At 46.7% G+C, this 18468-nt stretch overlaps 1 protein-coding gene across 1 annotated transcript in view; it reads right to left on the minus strand.

Moving 5' to 3' along the window:
- The window catches only part of LOC146772771 (rho guanine nucleotide exchange factor 11-like), a 103701-nt gene that overhangs the window by 22842 nt on the left and 62391 nt on the right, over positions 1–18468 (minus strand). Inside the window, exons 8-9 of the mRNA XM_085639872.1 lie at positions 10337–10432; positions 7341–7585 (exon numbers count right to left, since the gene is read on the minus strand). Of these exons, the coding sequence (XP_085495998.1) occupies positions 7341–7585; positions 10337–10427 (336 nt within the window). The 5' untranslated portion in view covers positions 10428–10432. The remainder of the gene's footprint in view (positions 1–7340; positions 7586–10336; positions 10433–18468) is intronic.

Raw genomic sequence — 18468 nt, forward strand, 5'->3', positions numbered from 1 at the left:
AAGATCGACACCATGAATACCAGGCTGGACGCGGTGGTGCAGCGTTTGGACCAGCATGGCGAACGACTCAAGGAGGCGGAGGGTCGGATCTCGGAGTTGGAAGATGGGGCCGGGTCTAACGCAACTAAACTCTCGCAGATGGATCGCCTACTCAAAGTCATAGCGGAGAAAAACGAGGATTTGGAGGCGCGTTCCCGGAGGAATGACGTCCGCCTGGTAGGCCTGGCGGAATCCAGTGGCGGTGGACGTATGGAAGAATTCATAGAGCGCCTACTGACGTACAAATTTGGCCGCGACGCTTTTTCGCCTCAGCTGGTGGTGGAGCGGGCCCACAGATCCTTGGGTCCCCGGCCGGTCCCGGGAGCTCCCCCGCGCCCGGTGATCATCAAGTTCCTTAACTATAGAGACCGAGACACTCTGCTGCGCCTGGCTCGTGAGCAGCAACCTATCCAGCATGAAAACACTACGCTCTCTTTTTACCCGGACTTCACCCAGCTGGTGCAGGAGGCCCGTCGCAAGTTTGTGGGAGTAAAGAAAAAGCTGCAGCAACGGGACATCCCATATTCAATGCTTTACCCCGCTAAGCTCAAGGTCAATCACCGCGGCAAAGTCCACTTCTTCGGCAACCCGCAACAGGTGGAGGACTTCCTCAAGGACCGAGGGCCTTCCGCGTCTCCACGACGTAGTCCTGGGGCGAGGTCTGGATCCCGGTCCCCGACGTCGGCTCCGGACTGATGAGTATTACGTCGTGATGCCATAATGTTCACTCTTGTCTTTTCTCCTCTGCGTCCCGCTTACTCCTCCCTTACTCGCTCTCTGCTGCTCCCCCTTGCCTCTCCCCCTTTTTTCACTTTGCTTATGCTTCTTTCTGGTTGTGGGAGCGGTCTGGTGGACTTCACGTGCTGGAATGCCGGACTATACGAGAGCGCTTTACCAGCCCATTGACTTCCGTCTTAAATCTGGGGAGGTTGGGGTAGAGCATGGAGAGTGAGGGTCTCACTCATGTCGCCAACTGTTCTTCTGGCGGTGCTGGCATGTTCGCTGTGGCTGCTATTTGCCTTGGCACTCCCCCTCCCACCCCACTCTCGCTCCCTGCTCTTAGCGGCGGCGATATGGTGGGTGAAATATCGGGATAGGGGAGGGTAGGTCCAGCTCACTGGCGTTACCCAAAGAGGGAGTACCCCATGAGGATGGTTTTGTTTGATGGGGGGGTCGTGGGGGGTATGGTTCCCGGCAGGATTGGGCTGTCGTGGTGGGAGGGGGAGGGGTGTGGGGGGGGTGGGTTGTGGTGGGGAATGTTGGTTGGTAAGTTTTCCTCTGACGAGTTGGTTGAGTCGGATGGAACGGGTGTGGGGAGGGACCGTGAATACAACATTACACTGATCTATTGGACCAATCACATATACACATTGGAGTTGATGGTTTGTCGCTGCGTGTGGTGGTGCCTGGAGTCGGCCGTATGCCGCCTAGTCGGGCTAGAGGTGGGAGGACACCTGAGCGGCTGGACATGGCTGAAAGTTGATCCGCAAGTGGGCAATAGGCGCCAGTCTGAGTGATGGTACAGGATGAGGATATTGCGCTGCGCGACCCGCATAGCAGAGTGAATGTCCTGGCCTGGAATATACGTGGGCTGGGTGACCCGCGTAAGCGCCGCCAAGTCCTGGGGTATCTCGATCGCCATCAAATACATATAGCGCTACTACAGGAAACGCATACGGACCCCCGTAGCACACCCTCATTTGCGTCCCGTTGGGCGTCTTATAGCCTATTCTCCTCGTACTCCACCTATTCCAGGGGAACTGCCATCCTGGTCAAAAAGCACACCCCCTTTGTGCCCCTGGGGGAAAAAAATGATGCTGAGGGCCGCTTTTGTGTTGCGTGGGGTCGCATGGGCAACGCCACGATTACTATAGTGTCCTCCTATGGTGCTAACCTAGATGAGCCCGCACACTTTATCTCCCTATGGGAAGTTATATTGGGGGTAGGATCTACTCACTTGCTCTGGGGTGGAGATTTCAATGTTCCTTTGAATCCTTCTCTTGACCGCTACAGTGCGGGTACCCCACACCATCCCCGCTCTCAGGCATATCTCTCGGACCTGCTGACCCACCACTTACTGATAGACGCTTGGCGCTGGATGCACCCGGTTGCGCGTGAGGGCACGCACTGGTCGACACCACACTCCACATGGGCTCAGCTGGACTACATACTGCTTTCTAGGGGCTTGGGGTCCTCACTGCTTGCAGCGCGACACTTGCCTCGTACCTTTTCGGACCACGCACCGGTACTGATCACTCTGGCCAGGACCGGGTTGGTGGGCGCACCGCTCCCGTGGCGCATGCAGCCTAACATCCTCCGGGATGAACTTTTTCAGCATGAAATGTCCCAGGAGATTCTGGACTTCATTGACCGCAACAGAGGGTCGGTGGATAGCGTTGCGACGGTTTGGGAGGCCTTCAAGGTCACTATGCGAGGGGTGTGCATCTCGAAGGGATCGGGGGTACTGCGCTCTCTTCGCGCTACTCTGACTTCTTTGGAGCGTGATCTGAGGGCGCTGGAGACTGCCACAGAGGACCCCGGAGCGCAGCTAGAATACCGCATGAAGCTCTCGGAGTATAAGTGCACTGCGGAGAGAGAAGTCCACTTTCGGGGGAAGCACTTCTTGGCGCGGGCATATGGGGAAGGGGAGCGACCCGGCAGGTTCCTCGCGGGTGTAATTCGTCCCCCACAGGGCTCTAATCACATACTGGAGGTCAGGGCCCCGGATGGTTCCATGTGCCGTGATACGCCCTCTATACTCTCTTCCTTTGTCTCACATTATTCGGACCTGTACACCTCCAGACGGGAAACGCCGTTGGAGATGTCCGGCTACCTCTCGGAGCTCACTCTCGGGTGGTTATCCAATGCCCAGCGGGAACTCTTGGCGGCCCCTATCGGCCTGGCTGAAATCAATGAAGCCATAATGTAGACGTCATCGGGGAAGGCGCCGGGTCTAGACGGCTTCCCTATCGACTACTATAAAACCTTTATCGACCCGCTGGCTGCGGTCCTACGTGAGGTGTTCGAGGAGGCAAATGAGACTGGCTCTTTGCCACCCAGTATGTCGGAGACTCTTATAGTCTCTCTCCTTAAACCGGGGAAACCTCCGGATTCCTGCGACTCCTACCGGCCCCTTTCTCTCCTCAACAGTGACGTGAAGATCCTGGCCAAAGTTCTAGCGAACCGGGTTAACCTCCTGATTGGAGACTTAATTCTGCCGGATCAGTCGGGGTTCGTCCCCGGCAGGTCCACCTCTCACAATCTTCGGACCCTGTTCTCGATCCTCAATAATGCTGATCCCTCTCTAGCGCTGGTGGCAGTGTTTTTGGACGCCACCAAAGCGTTCGACTCGGTCGAATGGGACTATCTCCATTTGATCCTGCGTAACATGGGTATGCCCATAGCTTTCTCCAGATGGATCCAAATCCTTTATCGCCGCCCCATGGCGAGGGTTCTTATTAACGGGCGTGTCTCTGAACCGTTCCTGGTCACTAGGGGCACTCGGCAGGGATGCCCGCTATCACCGCTCCTCTTCGCCTTGGCAATAGAACCCCTGGCGTCCCGGCTTCGGCAAAACTACCTGGCGGCTTCCTTGCGCTGTCAACGGAGGCAAATCTTGGTGTCGCTTTACGCGGATGACCTCACGTTGTACATCAAACACCCCCGAGAACACTTGAACCCCATACTCAGAGAGCTTGTTCGGTTCTCGTTGTACTCGGGAATACATATCAATTGGGGCAAATCTGCGGTCTTTCCCCTAACGGAGGGTGTCGACAGATTCCCACTCGACTTCCCGTTGGAATGGCGCGACACTGATGTGAAGTATCTGGGGGTGTGGATCTCTAGAGATCGACAGGAAGTGATGCGTATGAACTATGGCAAGACTCTGGAGCATATACGCACAAGTATAGTTAGATGGCGGACCTTGCCGCTGACCATGGCTGGCCGTGTCTCACTTATCAAAATGGTTTTACTCCCCAAACTACTCTATTTATTCCTCAATATACCGTTCCATCCGGGGGGGCTATTTCTTCAGGGCTCTGAGGACTGAACTCACCCGGCTGGTATGGGGGGGAAAGAGACCGCGGCTCAAATGGTCTGTGCTTACGTGCCCGTACGTACAGGGGGGCCTCGATATTCCGGATTTTGAGCTCTACTACAACTGCGCCCAAGCACACTACGCGTATTATTGGTATCGCCTCGCCCCTTACATGCCACAGATAGCTGTGGAGCACTGGCTAGCGGATCCGATCCCGCTGGAAGGTATGGCCCTCGCGGAGGTCCCCTCGTCTCGGGCCGATCGCAATCCTGTTCAGGCTACAGCGCATGCTTGGAGTGTTTTGGCGAGACTCATGGGCGCGCCGCTCCTTTACTCCCCGCTGATGCCCTTGGTCTACCACCCGGCTCTTCCCCTTCTGGAGGAGGGTCTGTTTCAGCGAATCAAACTTAAAACTGGGGTGGCACGCTGGGGGGACTTGTTCCACGAGGGTAGGTTTCGCGATCTCCCGCTCCTATTCGGAGAGGCGGTCCCAACCCCCCTGGAGGTTTTTGCGTTTATTCGTCTTCGCAGTGGCCTACAAAAAATACTACCGGCATATCCTGCAGAACCTGCAGTTTTGGAGCCGTTTCATTATCTCCTCGACTCTGCCTCCCCGTCGCACATGGTCTCCTCGCTTTATCGGCGCCTTTACATCCATGAACGGGGGGATATTCTGAGGTCTCGGGCCGGCTGGGAGACTGAGTTTGGCACAGTGCTCACGGATGCACAGTGGGAGTACTGTTGTCTGCAAACCGAAAAGATCTCTTCGAGCAGTAGGTTCCGCATTATTCACTACAAATTCCTACACCGTCTCTATTGTACCCCAGTCCAGATGCATAGGTTTCAGCTTCGTGACAACGATCGGTGCGATAGGTGTCACTCCCCGGGGTCTGATTTTTTACACCTGGCCTGGACCTGCCCGAGCATAGACGACTATTGGAACCGAGTCTACGCTGCCATAGGTGAGATGCTCGGGGGCCCGCTGCATCCCTCCCCACTTCAGGCCTTGCTGGGATACACTCAGGATATACCCAAGGTGGATCGTCGCTTTGTTACCTGTGCGCTTTTGCTAGCCAAGAGGCGTGTGGCATGTCGGTGGGGGCGGGGGAGAAGCCCCAAGTTTAAGGAGTGGCTGCGGGATATGCTTACCTGTCAGGAGAATGTTCTGCTGTATGCTGATTTGCTGCCACCTGCGTCACGGCCCCCTGACATTTGGGCCCCTCTGACGAGCTACCTCGCTGCCCATGGGGACCAGGGGACTCATCCTGGTGTAGCTGAGGGATAGTGTCGGATGGTGACTTGAGGCGTGTAGGATGGATGGATGCCCTCCCCGTGTGGGATTCAGGCCTGTGGGGTCTTCAGGGTTCTTATATATCTCTTTGGAGGACGATACTGCCACTATTCATTAACTGTCTCCAATGTGATGCAATCTGTGATAATGTGATATTGATGTATATCCTACTGCGAATAAGTGTAATGCTTGATGGTCCCTTTCTTGTTTCATGAAAAAAATCAAAAATAAAGAGTTAAAAAAAAAAAAAAAAAAGGCTTGAAACATGCATAATATTGGCCTCCGTGCCTTGACATAAAATTCAGAGGTTCCGCAGCAGGGGTAGGTAGGATATCATGATTTTATTAAAGACACAGAGGCTGATATTATTCAGTCCTGTGTTAAGCCTACCCTTAATATATTCTTTTTGTGTTTTTGGGGGGAGGTGACCACAGGAAGTAAATAAGGAAGCCAGAGGAGTGTTGGAAGAGGCTTTATCCACTACAGGATGTTCAAGCATGAAGGTGTTCAATGTTCCTAATACTGCCAGGAAAAGAAGGAAGATGGCTGCCTGACTTGGGATTATATATAGAGCAGAATGTTGAAAGATTTGTATTCTAACTCTAAGGGGCTCATTAAGATATCAGGCAGATCGCCACCGCCCGTATGGCGGTGGCGATCCGCCGGCAGAAAACCACAGCCCGCATATGAATTCCCCCCTCGCCACATTACCGTGGCAGGGAGGGACCCCGGCGGATGGGAAGACCGTCTGCCGGTTTTCCGCCGGTAGGCAATCCGCCCAATTGCCTACCGGGCAAAAAAGCAGTTAATATGGTGCCGGTGTCTGGTAGACACCGCCATCCATATTAGTATGCAGGCGGGGTGTTGCCTTTCCGTGGCGGCATTGCAACACACAACCTGCCTTTGTGGCATTGCAGTGGGCGGTGCGCTCTGCACCGCCCGCCACAATGTTGCAGATGCGCCATGCGCCCACCAGTGTGGCAGGCGCATACTAATCGGGAGTGCGGGACCGCCGCACCCTCAGCGGGCGGTCCCGTTTCCCGAGGGTATGGCGGGTGGACTTTGTCCGCCCGCCATACTAATGGGGCCCAAAGTGTTAATTCAAGTTGCAGCTGTGAGTTGGCAATGAGGAAGATATGAATATTATTGGCCTCCGTGTCTTTAATAAAATCGTGATTTTCTATCCACCCCTGCTGTGGAAAGTCTGAATTAGGCAGCAGGCAGGTGGCAATTTCTACATTATGAACCTCCCAAGGCGTGTTGCAAGGAAGTCCACAGCAGGAGATTTCTGGTGTCAGTAGAGGGTTGAATCACAGATTTGCACCTGAAGATTGGTGCCGGCTAAAGCGCGTGTGGGTTACCATTGAAATACATTTCTTATTCGTGTAATATAGGACAAGAAAGTTGTTCTTGAAAATGCAATCCAGTAGGTAAATGTGATGTTCTCCCCTTGTGGGGTGGAGGTGATACATAAATGTTTTGAACGGGATGCTTGAGATTGAGATTTCATAATGGATTGTAATGATGCTATTTGAAAGGACTGACAAGACTGACGTCTTTTCCAAGGCTGTCCAAAATACAATATAGTTTTTTCTTACTGTAAGTTTTCATATATCACAAACTTAATTGAAAGAGTATGCACAACTAGTACCTTCATTTGTAGAAGACAAAGAATTTGAAAATGCTTTAAAAGCCAATGAACATTCCAACGTTTACATAACTTAGCTGCTCTATGCTCAGCATAAGAACAAATCTGAGTGTTCTCAAAAATCTATCGTAAGAATAAATTGGAGTGTTCATAAAAATCTACCACTAGAATTCTAAACATACTGCTGCTAGATGGCATAGCAATTTTAAAATTGTGAAAATAAGTATGTTTTCGTGGGCTTTAAGGCAATTTGGTTAACGGTGTCATAGATCACAGGCAATCAGTCATTTAACAATCCTATTTTGCATATCAGTCACTCTCACCTTCTGCACGTTAAGCTTCAGTGTAAGCGGCTCCATCATCTTGAAGACCATGTCCATGTCATGAATTACAAGGCTGGAGGCTGGCGATTCTGCAGAAGGTGCAACCTCGGTGCTTCCGAATTGATGTCTGTCTTCACTGGAGTTGATGCGACTGATTGTCGGTGCACTCAAGGTGCTGGGACCAGCCTTACTTTCAGTCCTGTCGGTCGGACAAGTTTTCCCTACAGTTGCTATGCGGTCACCATCTGTAGAGGAATCAAGGGGTTAGCTGGCAGTGCTTTATAAAAATAATTTCCTGCATTATGCAGAGAAAAATAAAATATACGTGCATCAGTTACGTGGTTTTCTCAAATGCTGTCTATTAAAATCAGAATTTTACTATTCTGCACTCACACCACCAGATATAGTAGTATTTACTATGTTATATGATCTGTAACAATGTTTTGCCTTCCAGAGCAAATATTTCTCCAGACTATCACTACCTCTTAAACATCATTTTTCAAGAAGCATACCTTCATGATAAAAGATGTTAAATTAGCAACCAGAGAATTCTAGCAACATCCATTACAGCATAAACTCCCTCTCTATTGCATACCGCAGAACATTTTCCAAGCACATGATATTTCCAGAGGACACTCCCTGAACACCGCGCTAGAAGTCCTGCCTGATCCTCAGTGGCTGCTATGAAAAAAGATGCGAGAAGAGTGGAGTACCTAATGGCTAGAGTGAGTTAAAATGACATTTCTTCAATCAGATACAAGAGACACTGGCTGGTAAAAAAAAGGCACTGATAACCTTGGAAATGAACTGCATCATTGCAATCATTTCAGTGAGGTTACCAGGTTGGACCGGATAACAATATGAAAAGGTGTGGCATAAAGTAACCGCACAGCAAGAAGTCCTGAACCATTTCTATAAGATGCTGTCACAAATCTATGAGAATTGGCCAAAGCACCCTGTGCAGGACTGATTTATGGAAGCTTCCAGTCACATCAAGTTCGCATACCCATGGGTAGGTGACAAATCCCATGAATCCTGACTCGGTCACAGCAAGAAATCAAAGGGCGGCAGGCCACAAAGGAACTAAGAAAGCTCCTCACTATTGTACAAAATTTGCATCCATGCTCTATGAACCACTGACCTCTCTCTTGAAAAAAAGTTGTAACAAAGCAATCACCTCAAGCGAATCTAGAAAAAGTAGTCAGAATTCCCAACCCCACTGGAGGTGCATTTACAACAAAAGTAACACCAGTCATACATGAATTCAATGACTAAACCATTAAATGTATCTCATTGAAACAATACAATCACTTTTCAAAAGCCTGGAGCACAGCCACAAGATTCCAGGTTAGAAAACAAATACAAAATGTCATAAAATTGCACCAAACATTATCTTACCAGAAAGGTATATTTGAGTGCATGATTGAAGAGGAATGGTCCAAAGTAGGTGAGAAGTTAAGGGTTGAAGTGTAGTCTACACATGAAAACACTGTTATATGTAGCTAAAGGGCACTATCGATTTTTGACAGGGTCTCCTATCCACTGCTTCAAGATAGTAGAAAAGCCCGTTATTTAAACTCTTAATGAGTATTCAATATAAATCTTTATTCTGTAAATAAAATCACCATAAAAGAATACAGACCAGAGATGATAAAATCAAATTCATTGGTAAAAAAAACCAGACAATAAGATTACTCACAAAAACACAAAACATATAAAACAATTAATCCGGTCTCGTTTTTCTGGACGCCCAGACAGCTTGTAAAAAAGATAAAACAGTAAAGGTCACATGCTCCGTAGGGAGCTTCTGAAGGTACAAGACAGACCTGACGTGTTTAAACTGCAGTGATTTCAGCAAAGGGATTAAGAAACGCTTCCTAGGCCAGCTGAAATAGGAGCACAATATTATAAAATGGAGCAGGTCCTGCGAAGACACACTGTCACAGCCGCAGGGAGCCCTTACCTCAGGCCATACCCACCCAGATGGGGGAAGCCAAAAAATGGTGCAGTTGATTAAACCTAAACCCCACCAATAAAAACCTACCATGCTGTGAGCGAACCAAGCCCAAGTATGCTCCATCCCTTGTACAGTTTTTTAAGAATGTTGCCCCTCACCAATGGCTTCTGAAGTTCTAAGCCTTTTCTCTCTGATCGGGAGTATTCCAGGAATAATCTTTTAACATTCCCCAAATCGTGGGCAGAGAATGGAATCCGATTCTTAAAGGTATCGGCCCTGCCTAGAGATAAAAAGGATGCCTTAACATAAGCAATCCAAGGTATACTAGTTGCCCGTTCCAGCGACAGACAGTCCTCGAGGATCAACCAGCTTAGCTTCAGCTCCACCCTGCTCCAGATCTTAATCCAACACAGGAGCGGGCTTAAGGAGATCACGTCTGAGACATAATCGAGCCCGAGCTCCGCATGCACTTAATGAGTATTCAATCGCTCTACATATTGGGAAATCTTTTGGTGATACTGAAGATAATAGTGATGGTGCTTGCCGAGTAAGATAGTTGAGGAAATAAACATCCCAAAAGTGTAAACTCAAAAGAAATATTCCAGAAGATGGTTTAAACACCATCACTCTCCTTCAAAATTAAAGCTCTCTGGTTCGTGTTTTTACTGCAGAACTTACACACAAATATTAAATGAAGGAAAATAAATTCTTCCTGAAGGATACACACAATGTTTGTGTCAATACCTCCAAGCAAGAGCAAGTCATACTTTAATGCTGTGGGATCCACTGATGGAAATCCGCTAGTTGCATAATGTGAAGTGACATTGAGTCTATGTGTATTAGGTGAGTCACACGGCTAATGTTCATATGGATACAGTAATCATAATAGGCTTCTTCCACTGTGTTTACATTCAGTTTCATTCACTCAACTAAACCAAAAGCAGGATAAGGTAGTTCTAACTCTGACCTTCGTTTTGTTCGAACAGACTACCTTGCATCATTTCCAACTCTCATGACCAGAAAATGAGAATGTGATTACCAGTTAAGTTAGCTCCGCCTCCCACATTCTTCAGTTCGGTTTCTGATTGGTGGCTGTCTGGCAATGGTATGATGGTATTATTGCCCACCATCTCAGCTGCGCAGAAAACACCACAAAGGAAAAGGGAAGGGGGTTTGTGGGTGTGCAGAGACGGACGGACAATATGAAAAAAGTGAGAGGAAAAAAGACAAACAGAAAAAAAGATAAAAGGAAGGGATCAGACCAAAACATTAATGAAATTGTAGTCACCTAAAAGTTGGTTAGTAGCCAATTTCCAATGATTTGCCAAGATTGAAAGTTTTTACAGAATAAAAAAAAAAAACACCCAAAGCCCAAAACACTATATTTGTGAAGTTAAATAGGATTGCCTAAAGCCCTATTACATTACAGCACCATGGAATTCAATATAAATCGAACTTTCTCCTCTAATAAAAAAAGAGGTGCACACAATACAGAAGATGGTTAAATTATAACTTAAAAGCTTCACCAATAGGAAGATATTTCCGATGGTATTTCATGCGGCCAAATAATGAAAGGGGCGCCACTTCCATCAACAACTAATGAGACACTAGGGCATTTGTCTGAATCACTTGCAATGCTTGTCTGCCATCTTCAACATCACACCAAGGAATTTGCCTTTCATATTCCTTACTCCTGACTGTGCAGGTCTTGCTGTGGGCATCAGCTGGTGGGTCATGTGTGTCTCAGAAAGTCAGTAAGGCATTTACATTTGACTATTTTATTTTTCATGAGCGGTAGTCATGTACTTCACTCCTATCGTGCTGTGCTTGGTGGATGGATGAATGGAGCAATGGCTGTGCTGTGTGTCCCTGCACTGCTGCCGCCTGACTTTTACCCATCCTATGTGTACAAGGAGACATGGGCTGCCAGAGCAAGTAATGATCCCATTCACTGTATAGAAGGAAGTGTTTACCGCTGCATCTGTGCTCTACAATCTGTAATTGTGAGGAAAGTTTGACTAATTTAATTTGCTGCAACCATCTGGTGCATTAAAGGATAAGGGCCCCGCTGCTACCTGCCGGTGTAAGGAAGACTGCACTACTGCTGCCTGTGCTGTACCTGTTATGTGTGTCTGTGTGTGTGTGTAACTTAAGCTGCTCCGAGCCTGTTTAAACCCAGTAAAACATCACTTCCCTTCCTCGACCGTCATCTGTACCCGAAGGAGTGAGGAATTTGCTCAGAACTGTACAGAAAACAGAGGACAGGCAACTCCCTCTTGTGCTAGGACAGCTTCCATCCAAGGGCCTTTAGGAACAATTTTCAAGTGGGACAAATCTTAATGATCAGCAGGAACTGCACTGACGTAGCAAAGCTTAAGGTACATGGAGAGATGCTGAGCACCCATTTGTCCCAGAGATCGTACCCTGAAGAACTCATATACACAGTGGCCTAAAGGGCCAGGAATTAGAATAGAGTGGCCCTCCTGGAAACACATCCTAAATGCCCCGTGGACAGGCTTGTTTGTGTCAGTGCCTACAGTCGCTTCACCAGTACCATCAAAAGGCCCACAACTAAGAACGGATCTATCCTTAATACAGGGGACAAATTATATCAGCTAAGTGTCCAGAATCACACTGTCCAGATCTGCTCCCTGACCTGAAACTACTTTACTTTTCTGCCCTGTCATCACCGATTCCAGTGAATCGAAGCATACAGATTTTCACTCTGTCTATATTACACACACAGTTCTTCACTAAGTTGATCCTGCATCTCTGTCCAAGGATATAAATGTTGTACTTGTCGCTCTCATTACTGAAAATCCTCCTCCAAGTCCCTCATCAACGCTACAAAGACAAATGCGTACGCAGGCAAACTGATGAATCATCTGCACTCGTCCATCAGAAGACCTGGTTGTCTACAGCATAAGCATCCAGTCAACTGTCCCACCGCGTGTTTATTTGGTGACAGCCATGAATCCTGGAGGAATTACTGTGTTCAAGAAATATATTTAATATACCATGCTGTAACAGCAAGAACACGTTTGCAATTTTAGCTAGAAGGTAAACTATAGGGTCAGCAAAACATTTGGAGAACTTTCCTTTTTCCAGTAAAGTAGAGTCTAAATCACAAAACAAGAACTATTTTCAACCATGCTTATATCTCTGTACAGTGTGCAGTTGCTCCAAACAGGTCTCTGGATGAGAGGGGATCAATCATTAATTACAACTCTAATCCATTTTAGAACATTGGAATGTTGAGTGCTCCATTGAAAACAATGGCATGCTCTGGACTTCTAATGACAGGTAGAAGCTCAGAGCATCAACATTCCAATGTTTGTTCACAGCCACAGCTGTGAACAAAGGCCGGTCGGAGCCCGAGGGGATTTCAACCCCCATGGGCTCCGTGAGGTCTTTCACAAATTTGAACATGCACTCTAGGGGCCAAATGCTTTAAGAGCCTTGGGGCCCTCCGTAGCGGGCTCTACCGGTCATTAAAGGGCCGCTCCTTTGTTAAAACCCCGACGCTGAAGCAGGCCTTTAATGGCTGGTCGAGCCTACTACGGTGGGCTCTAAGGCTATAATGGATGGAATTGATAACCCTAGGAGTTATCATGATGTCTCCACCCTCTGCAGAGTAAGCCCTACTCAATGGCTGCCAGCCAAAGTAAGCCTTTTTGAATAAATTTCAAGCAGCAAACTCTAGACACAAAAGAAATCAAAATGTGACTGTTATTATTCTAGCTCACTATCTGATCAGATGAGTTAGCTTGTGAAAACCTCCCAGCCCCATCTTCAGTGTGCCGCAGTCATCTCAGCCTGAAGTTGATCAAAGAAACAACTTTGATTGTGTGACTAGTCTCAGGGTTAGTGGTATTTGCCATGAACAAGGCTCTCGAGCAACTCAAGACTGACTTACCCTTACTTTACTTTAGGTACTTTCGAGAACTAAATGTGTCCTCAATTTTATAGTTTTTTCACTATACTTTCCAGTCTCACGTGGTGCGGGTAACTGATATACACTCAACCCACCAATATGATTTTGCTTTATAACATTTTGTTTAAAAATTGTCAAAGTGATGGACGGTTTTACTTCGGGAACTACTTTAATAAAGAAAGACTTTCTTCTAAGCTTTTCGGTCAAAGGGTACTGCTGCCCCAAAGTGTTTTACATTAATTATAGAATAGCTGGAACATGTGAAAATATGCAGTTAAGTTGAGTGAGAACTGTAGCACAAACTGACAGCACTTAGCTTTCACAGGTACTGAGAAACAAAGGTAGGTTATTTAGGGTAGGAGAAGGACTCTACACTTTCCCAATAGGCTGATAGAATCTACGTTAATGCATCGTGGTTAAAAAAAGAAGAAAAAAGGAGGTTGAAATTACTAATTTAGTTATGTCTGGCATGTGCTGCCATGAGGAGACCATTGAAGGCAAAAAACTAGGTGTACTAAATCACTCTGCTGTCGCTATGCTGTGTTACATAATTCCATAATTTAGCTATTTTATATTGTTTTATATTAAAGGGATTGGGATGTCTGATTGAGTGAAATGCAATGGAGCACTACACAATATTTTTAACAAACCCAGAATAGTCTTTCTGTTTTCATTGCACGGTGCTTCATATCGAGCTCTGTAAGTAGAGATTTAGAAGCACTTGCACATTGCAGGGGTCAACTTCCCAAGGCAATTGCATGGTCAGAAATAATCAAGGAGCTCCTTGAGAAAGACAGAAAATGGCAAAATGAAGAAGCCCTGAGACAACATTCTCCATGAGTTCCACCAGACCACAAGCAAGGAAAATGTATTTAAAAAAAATCAAAATGCTGATGCCCCCCACACTGTCTATAATGATAGGCAATCAATTTTGCGAATTAATCGATTCAAGATATATTATTTTCATTTTTACACATGAGTCAATTGTAATCTCTCTCTTTTTCACATGTATGCCCCATTGACCCTTTTAAGCCTCACACCTGATTTGATATTACCAAATTATTTTGGTTTGCCCATAGATGTAATGTGTTCTTATAAGATTCTGTTTCATGTGTTTCCTATCAACCTGCTGACACTCCTAGATGTGTATTCTGCACTATATAGATATAACACTAAGCCCATCACAAAATTGTATAATAGTCTCCTGATTTAAAAAAAAAAACATGTTTTACAAGATTGTAACCACATTAAACATGATATAATGCTCTGTAGACATGAACTTTGGACTAGGAAAAAAGACCACCCAATTGTATATTTAACAGAGGTTTGGGTCTTCTATGACTTTCTAAAGTAAAGAAATTTTTTCTCAATTCCCAAAGACCCATTTTCCCTTGCAAAGTCAATGAAGTCTATGATTATTTCTTAACTCAGCACTCTATAGAAGTTACAATTTTTTATCATAGTGAAATCTGAACAATACTTTAGATAAGTGATATAGTAAACATGTTTTCTGAAATGATGCCAACAAGTTACTTACCTCTAGTAACGCTCTTTCTGGTAGACACTCTATAACCGCAAATCCCTCAACTTTTGAATACTCCCTCATGTGCCAGATTGAATCTGGAAAATCATCAGCAATAAACATGCGTGCTGGCAGGTGCCGCAAGCATCTCCATGGTGTTGTTATTCCACACGAGATGTGACATGTGCATGCATACATACATGCCACCAAAGCGTGCTGGCATCAGTTGTTTTTTTGATGCATCAGTGCCCACAGACATGGAGGCAATCAGATTGGTTTTGACCAGTGGGCAGATTCCTAAATTGGGATCTTTTTACATAAAGAGCCCAGTTCATGGAACAGGTAAGGTGGGAGGGTCATTGAGGAATCTGAAATTAGATCGCGTCTCTACCAGAAAAAGCATTACAAGAGGTAAGCCACCTCTTATTCGAATAGAGACTTTTAACTAGCGATACCTCAACTTTTGAATATATACTTAAGCAATTCCTCCTAAGTGTTGTGTTCGACGACTTACCAAGTTAAAAAAAAAAATGTAAGGACCGAGCGGTCAAAGTGCCCTTACTGGCAGGCCTGATTGCATAGGCAATATGTTTTGTGAACATATTCGGTGACACTCAAATAGCAACCTGACAAATATTGAATACTGGCACCTTGTGACAACATGCCGAGTTCGATCTAGCATGAGATGGTCAGTTTCTGCAGAGCCTTGCCTTTCTTCGCTCCAGTGAACCTGGTAAACTGCTGATAATTCACACATAGTTCTTTGGTGTGATCACCGTAGAAGCGTAGTACCTATTTTGGATCTAAACAGTGATGGCTCTCCTCCTCATTAGAGGGGTGAGGTGAAGCAAAGAAACCCAGAAGAGTAATTTTCTTAGCAACATGAAAGGGAGTCAACTACCTTCAGAAGGAAGGAGGCTCAACTCCGCAAAGCCAGCTTCTCTGCAATGAATGTGTTGAAGGACAGGTTAGCAGAAAGAGCCTGCAACTCGTGGATCCGTAGCCCCGATGATATAGCGACATGAAAGGCTGTCTTGATGTTATGGAGACTAATTGGACAACTGCATTAGAGCTCAAAAGGAGCACATATGAGGAATGTGAGGACCCAACTTAAATTCCATTGGGCACAAGAAACACAAAAGGGGGGAAACATGTTGTGACCATTTAAGGAAATTCATTACAATGAGATATTTAAATAATGATGGCTGGTCCGGCACCTGTAAGAAGGCTGAAAGAGCCAACAGGTCCCCTTTATCAGTGCGCAAAGCAAGGCCTTGAATTTGGAAAGGGACAGCACATACAACAGAACTTTGGTCAGTTTGTCATGGATTTGGTCTGTTTAGTAGCGCACAAGACCACAAACATATCCCAACGCCAGGGGCATACAGCTTTAGTTGATGGTTGCCTGGCTGCCAAGATGACATTCACGACTTCAGCATAAAGGTTCAAACAACTCAACTGTCGCTGCTCAATTTCAAAATATGGAGGTGTAGTTTACTAAATTTCGGGTAGAGAACCCTGCCTTGCGGCTACAACAGGAGATCCTCCTGAAGAGGCAGCCTGATAGAGGGACAAATGCTCAAGCCCAGGAGTTTGGGGTACCATTCTTTCTGTACCCAATCAAGGAACACTAGGATAACTTAGGTCCAGTCAATCCTGACCTCCTTCAGAACTCAGGGCAGGAGAGGTATCAACAGGAAAGTGCACAGGTGTGCCGAGCTCCACCCTACATGGATTTTGTCTCCCGGCAAGAAACTCAAACATGCAAAAGTGCTGGCATGCATCTTCTGCAGTGGCAAAAACACTGAGCCAGTTCTCTCCCCACTTGCAGAAAAGTATAAAGGGGCAGCTTCGGATGTAACGGCCAAACATGATACGCAAGGCTTGGCGTCTTATTTCATTCGCTCTGATAATCAAGGAACCTGCCAAGTGGTGGGCCACCAGAAAACTCCCTCAGTGAACTAGCCATGTCTAGAGATGCAAAGCCTCCTTGCACATGTTCCATGACCCCACCTAGCCCTGCTTGTTGTAGTACCACTATTAGAATAGAAATTGTTTATACTTGCGCAGTGCTCCAGGTAAGTCAGCATTCACTGCGCCTTTTTCTATTTGGGCGCCATTTTAGGTTGTTCAAAACTGATCTTGTCTAATTCCGAGAAATGCTCCCCTTAGAGTTTCATTTCTTCATTTCTGTTCTGTTTCAGTAATGAGTGCACTGTTCGTATAAGGGCATACCTTTCTCACAAGATAGAGGCTTTCTAGTCTTGTCTGGTGGCAGGCTCCAGATGGAACGACCTTGGATTATGTTACTTTGTGTAAGATATGAGCGCTGAAACCATTTTTTCTGTATTTCCTTGTTTAGCTGCACCTGCTTGGAAAATTCTACTGTGAGCGTGTTTTCGCTTGGTTACGAAACGTACACAATGATGTTTGTTTATGCATATTGATTTCAGTTCTCGCTGCAGCACTCCTAGCTTCTGGGCAGATAGGGCTCCGCTCTGAGTGTATATGAAAAAACAGTTTGGGTTTTTATTCTCTACAGTCTGACCGACTCTTCATTTAGCACAGAAGCCTGAGAGGTGGTCATTAGCAACCCGGGTGGCCCTAAAGGGGTTACTTCCTTCACCACATGGCAGTGGTTTAGTCTGCAAGCACAGGCTTCCCTTTGATCGAGGGCAGTAAGACTTCCAAGAGCAAGAGCGTGACTTTCAGCTTCAGAAGGTTGATATGGAACTAGTCCTCTGCTGGAGAGCAGATGCCTCTAATCTTCGCCTCTCTGAGATGGCCTCCCCATCACAGAAGCAATGCATCAGTCAACACTGTGGGATCTGGGTAGGGAAAGTAGAGAGGTCTCTTGCCAACCCAATTAAGGTTCCACAGCTATCACTCACGATCTTTTGCTTTCTCCTCCAAAATCTAGACAAAATCAGAAAGGTCCCCCTGGTTCTGAGCCTACAGGGACTTCAGACTTTTCATATCCCATTTGGTGTGCTTGACCAGCACGATGAAGGAGGTTATCAGTCCCTGCAGGCTCAGAGTCCTCCTCACTGTGATACAGGACAGAGGTTAAACATTGGGATCTTTGCCCAAATGTCCTGGACTCTCCTCTCCGAGGCTAGGCACTAAACTACACCTTGCTCACAATGGCTCAGATGAAGGAGTGCTTCATCGAAGGAGTAAGGTGTGACTCAGGCATACCTAAGTTTTCAGGAGACTCGCCGTGGTCTGGAGGAGGTAGATGTCTGCCTGGGGCAAACCCCCCTTCAAGAACCAGTCGTCGAGGTAGAGGAAGACCTTGAAGGAAGTAGTGAAAAAACAATCACGACCAACTTGTGCCACCAGTACCCTCTTTATGGCTCCTTTGACCAAAAGACCCTGCACGTCCTGCTGCAAGAGCGACAGGCTGTTCAATGTCAGCCAAGTTGTGGCCCTGCTATCTTTGAACTGCTCCAGGGCCCAGTTTGATTTTCCTCTAAACGTCAGAAGCCGTAAATCGTCATGTCCATGAGTCGGGCATGAATGTCTACTTAAAAGGCAGTCAACCACATCCAGGATTGCTAATAGCCCTACCAAGGGAATCAGTGGTATCCAGTTCACAGCGGATGGTGCACATGGCTGCATCACAACCATCTTGCATTGTCTGTGAATCAAAGTCCCAGGCTTTTTCAGGGCCATGGAGATCATATGGGCCATGGAATCCCAGAGAGCGTAAGAG

The sequence above is a fragment of the Triturus cristatus genome, chromosome 12 (genome assembly GCF_964204655.1).
Source record: "Triturus cristatus chromosome 12, aTriCri1.1, whole genome shotgun sequence".
Taxonomy (NCBI): domain Eukaryota; kingdom Metazoa; phylum Chordata; class Amphibia; order Caudata; family Salamandridae; genus Triturus; species Triturus cristatus.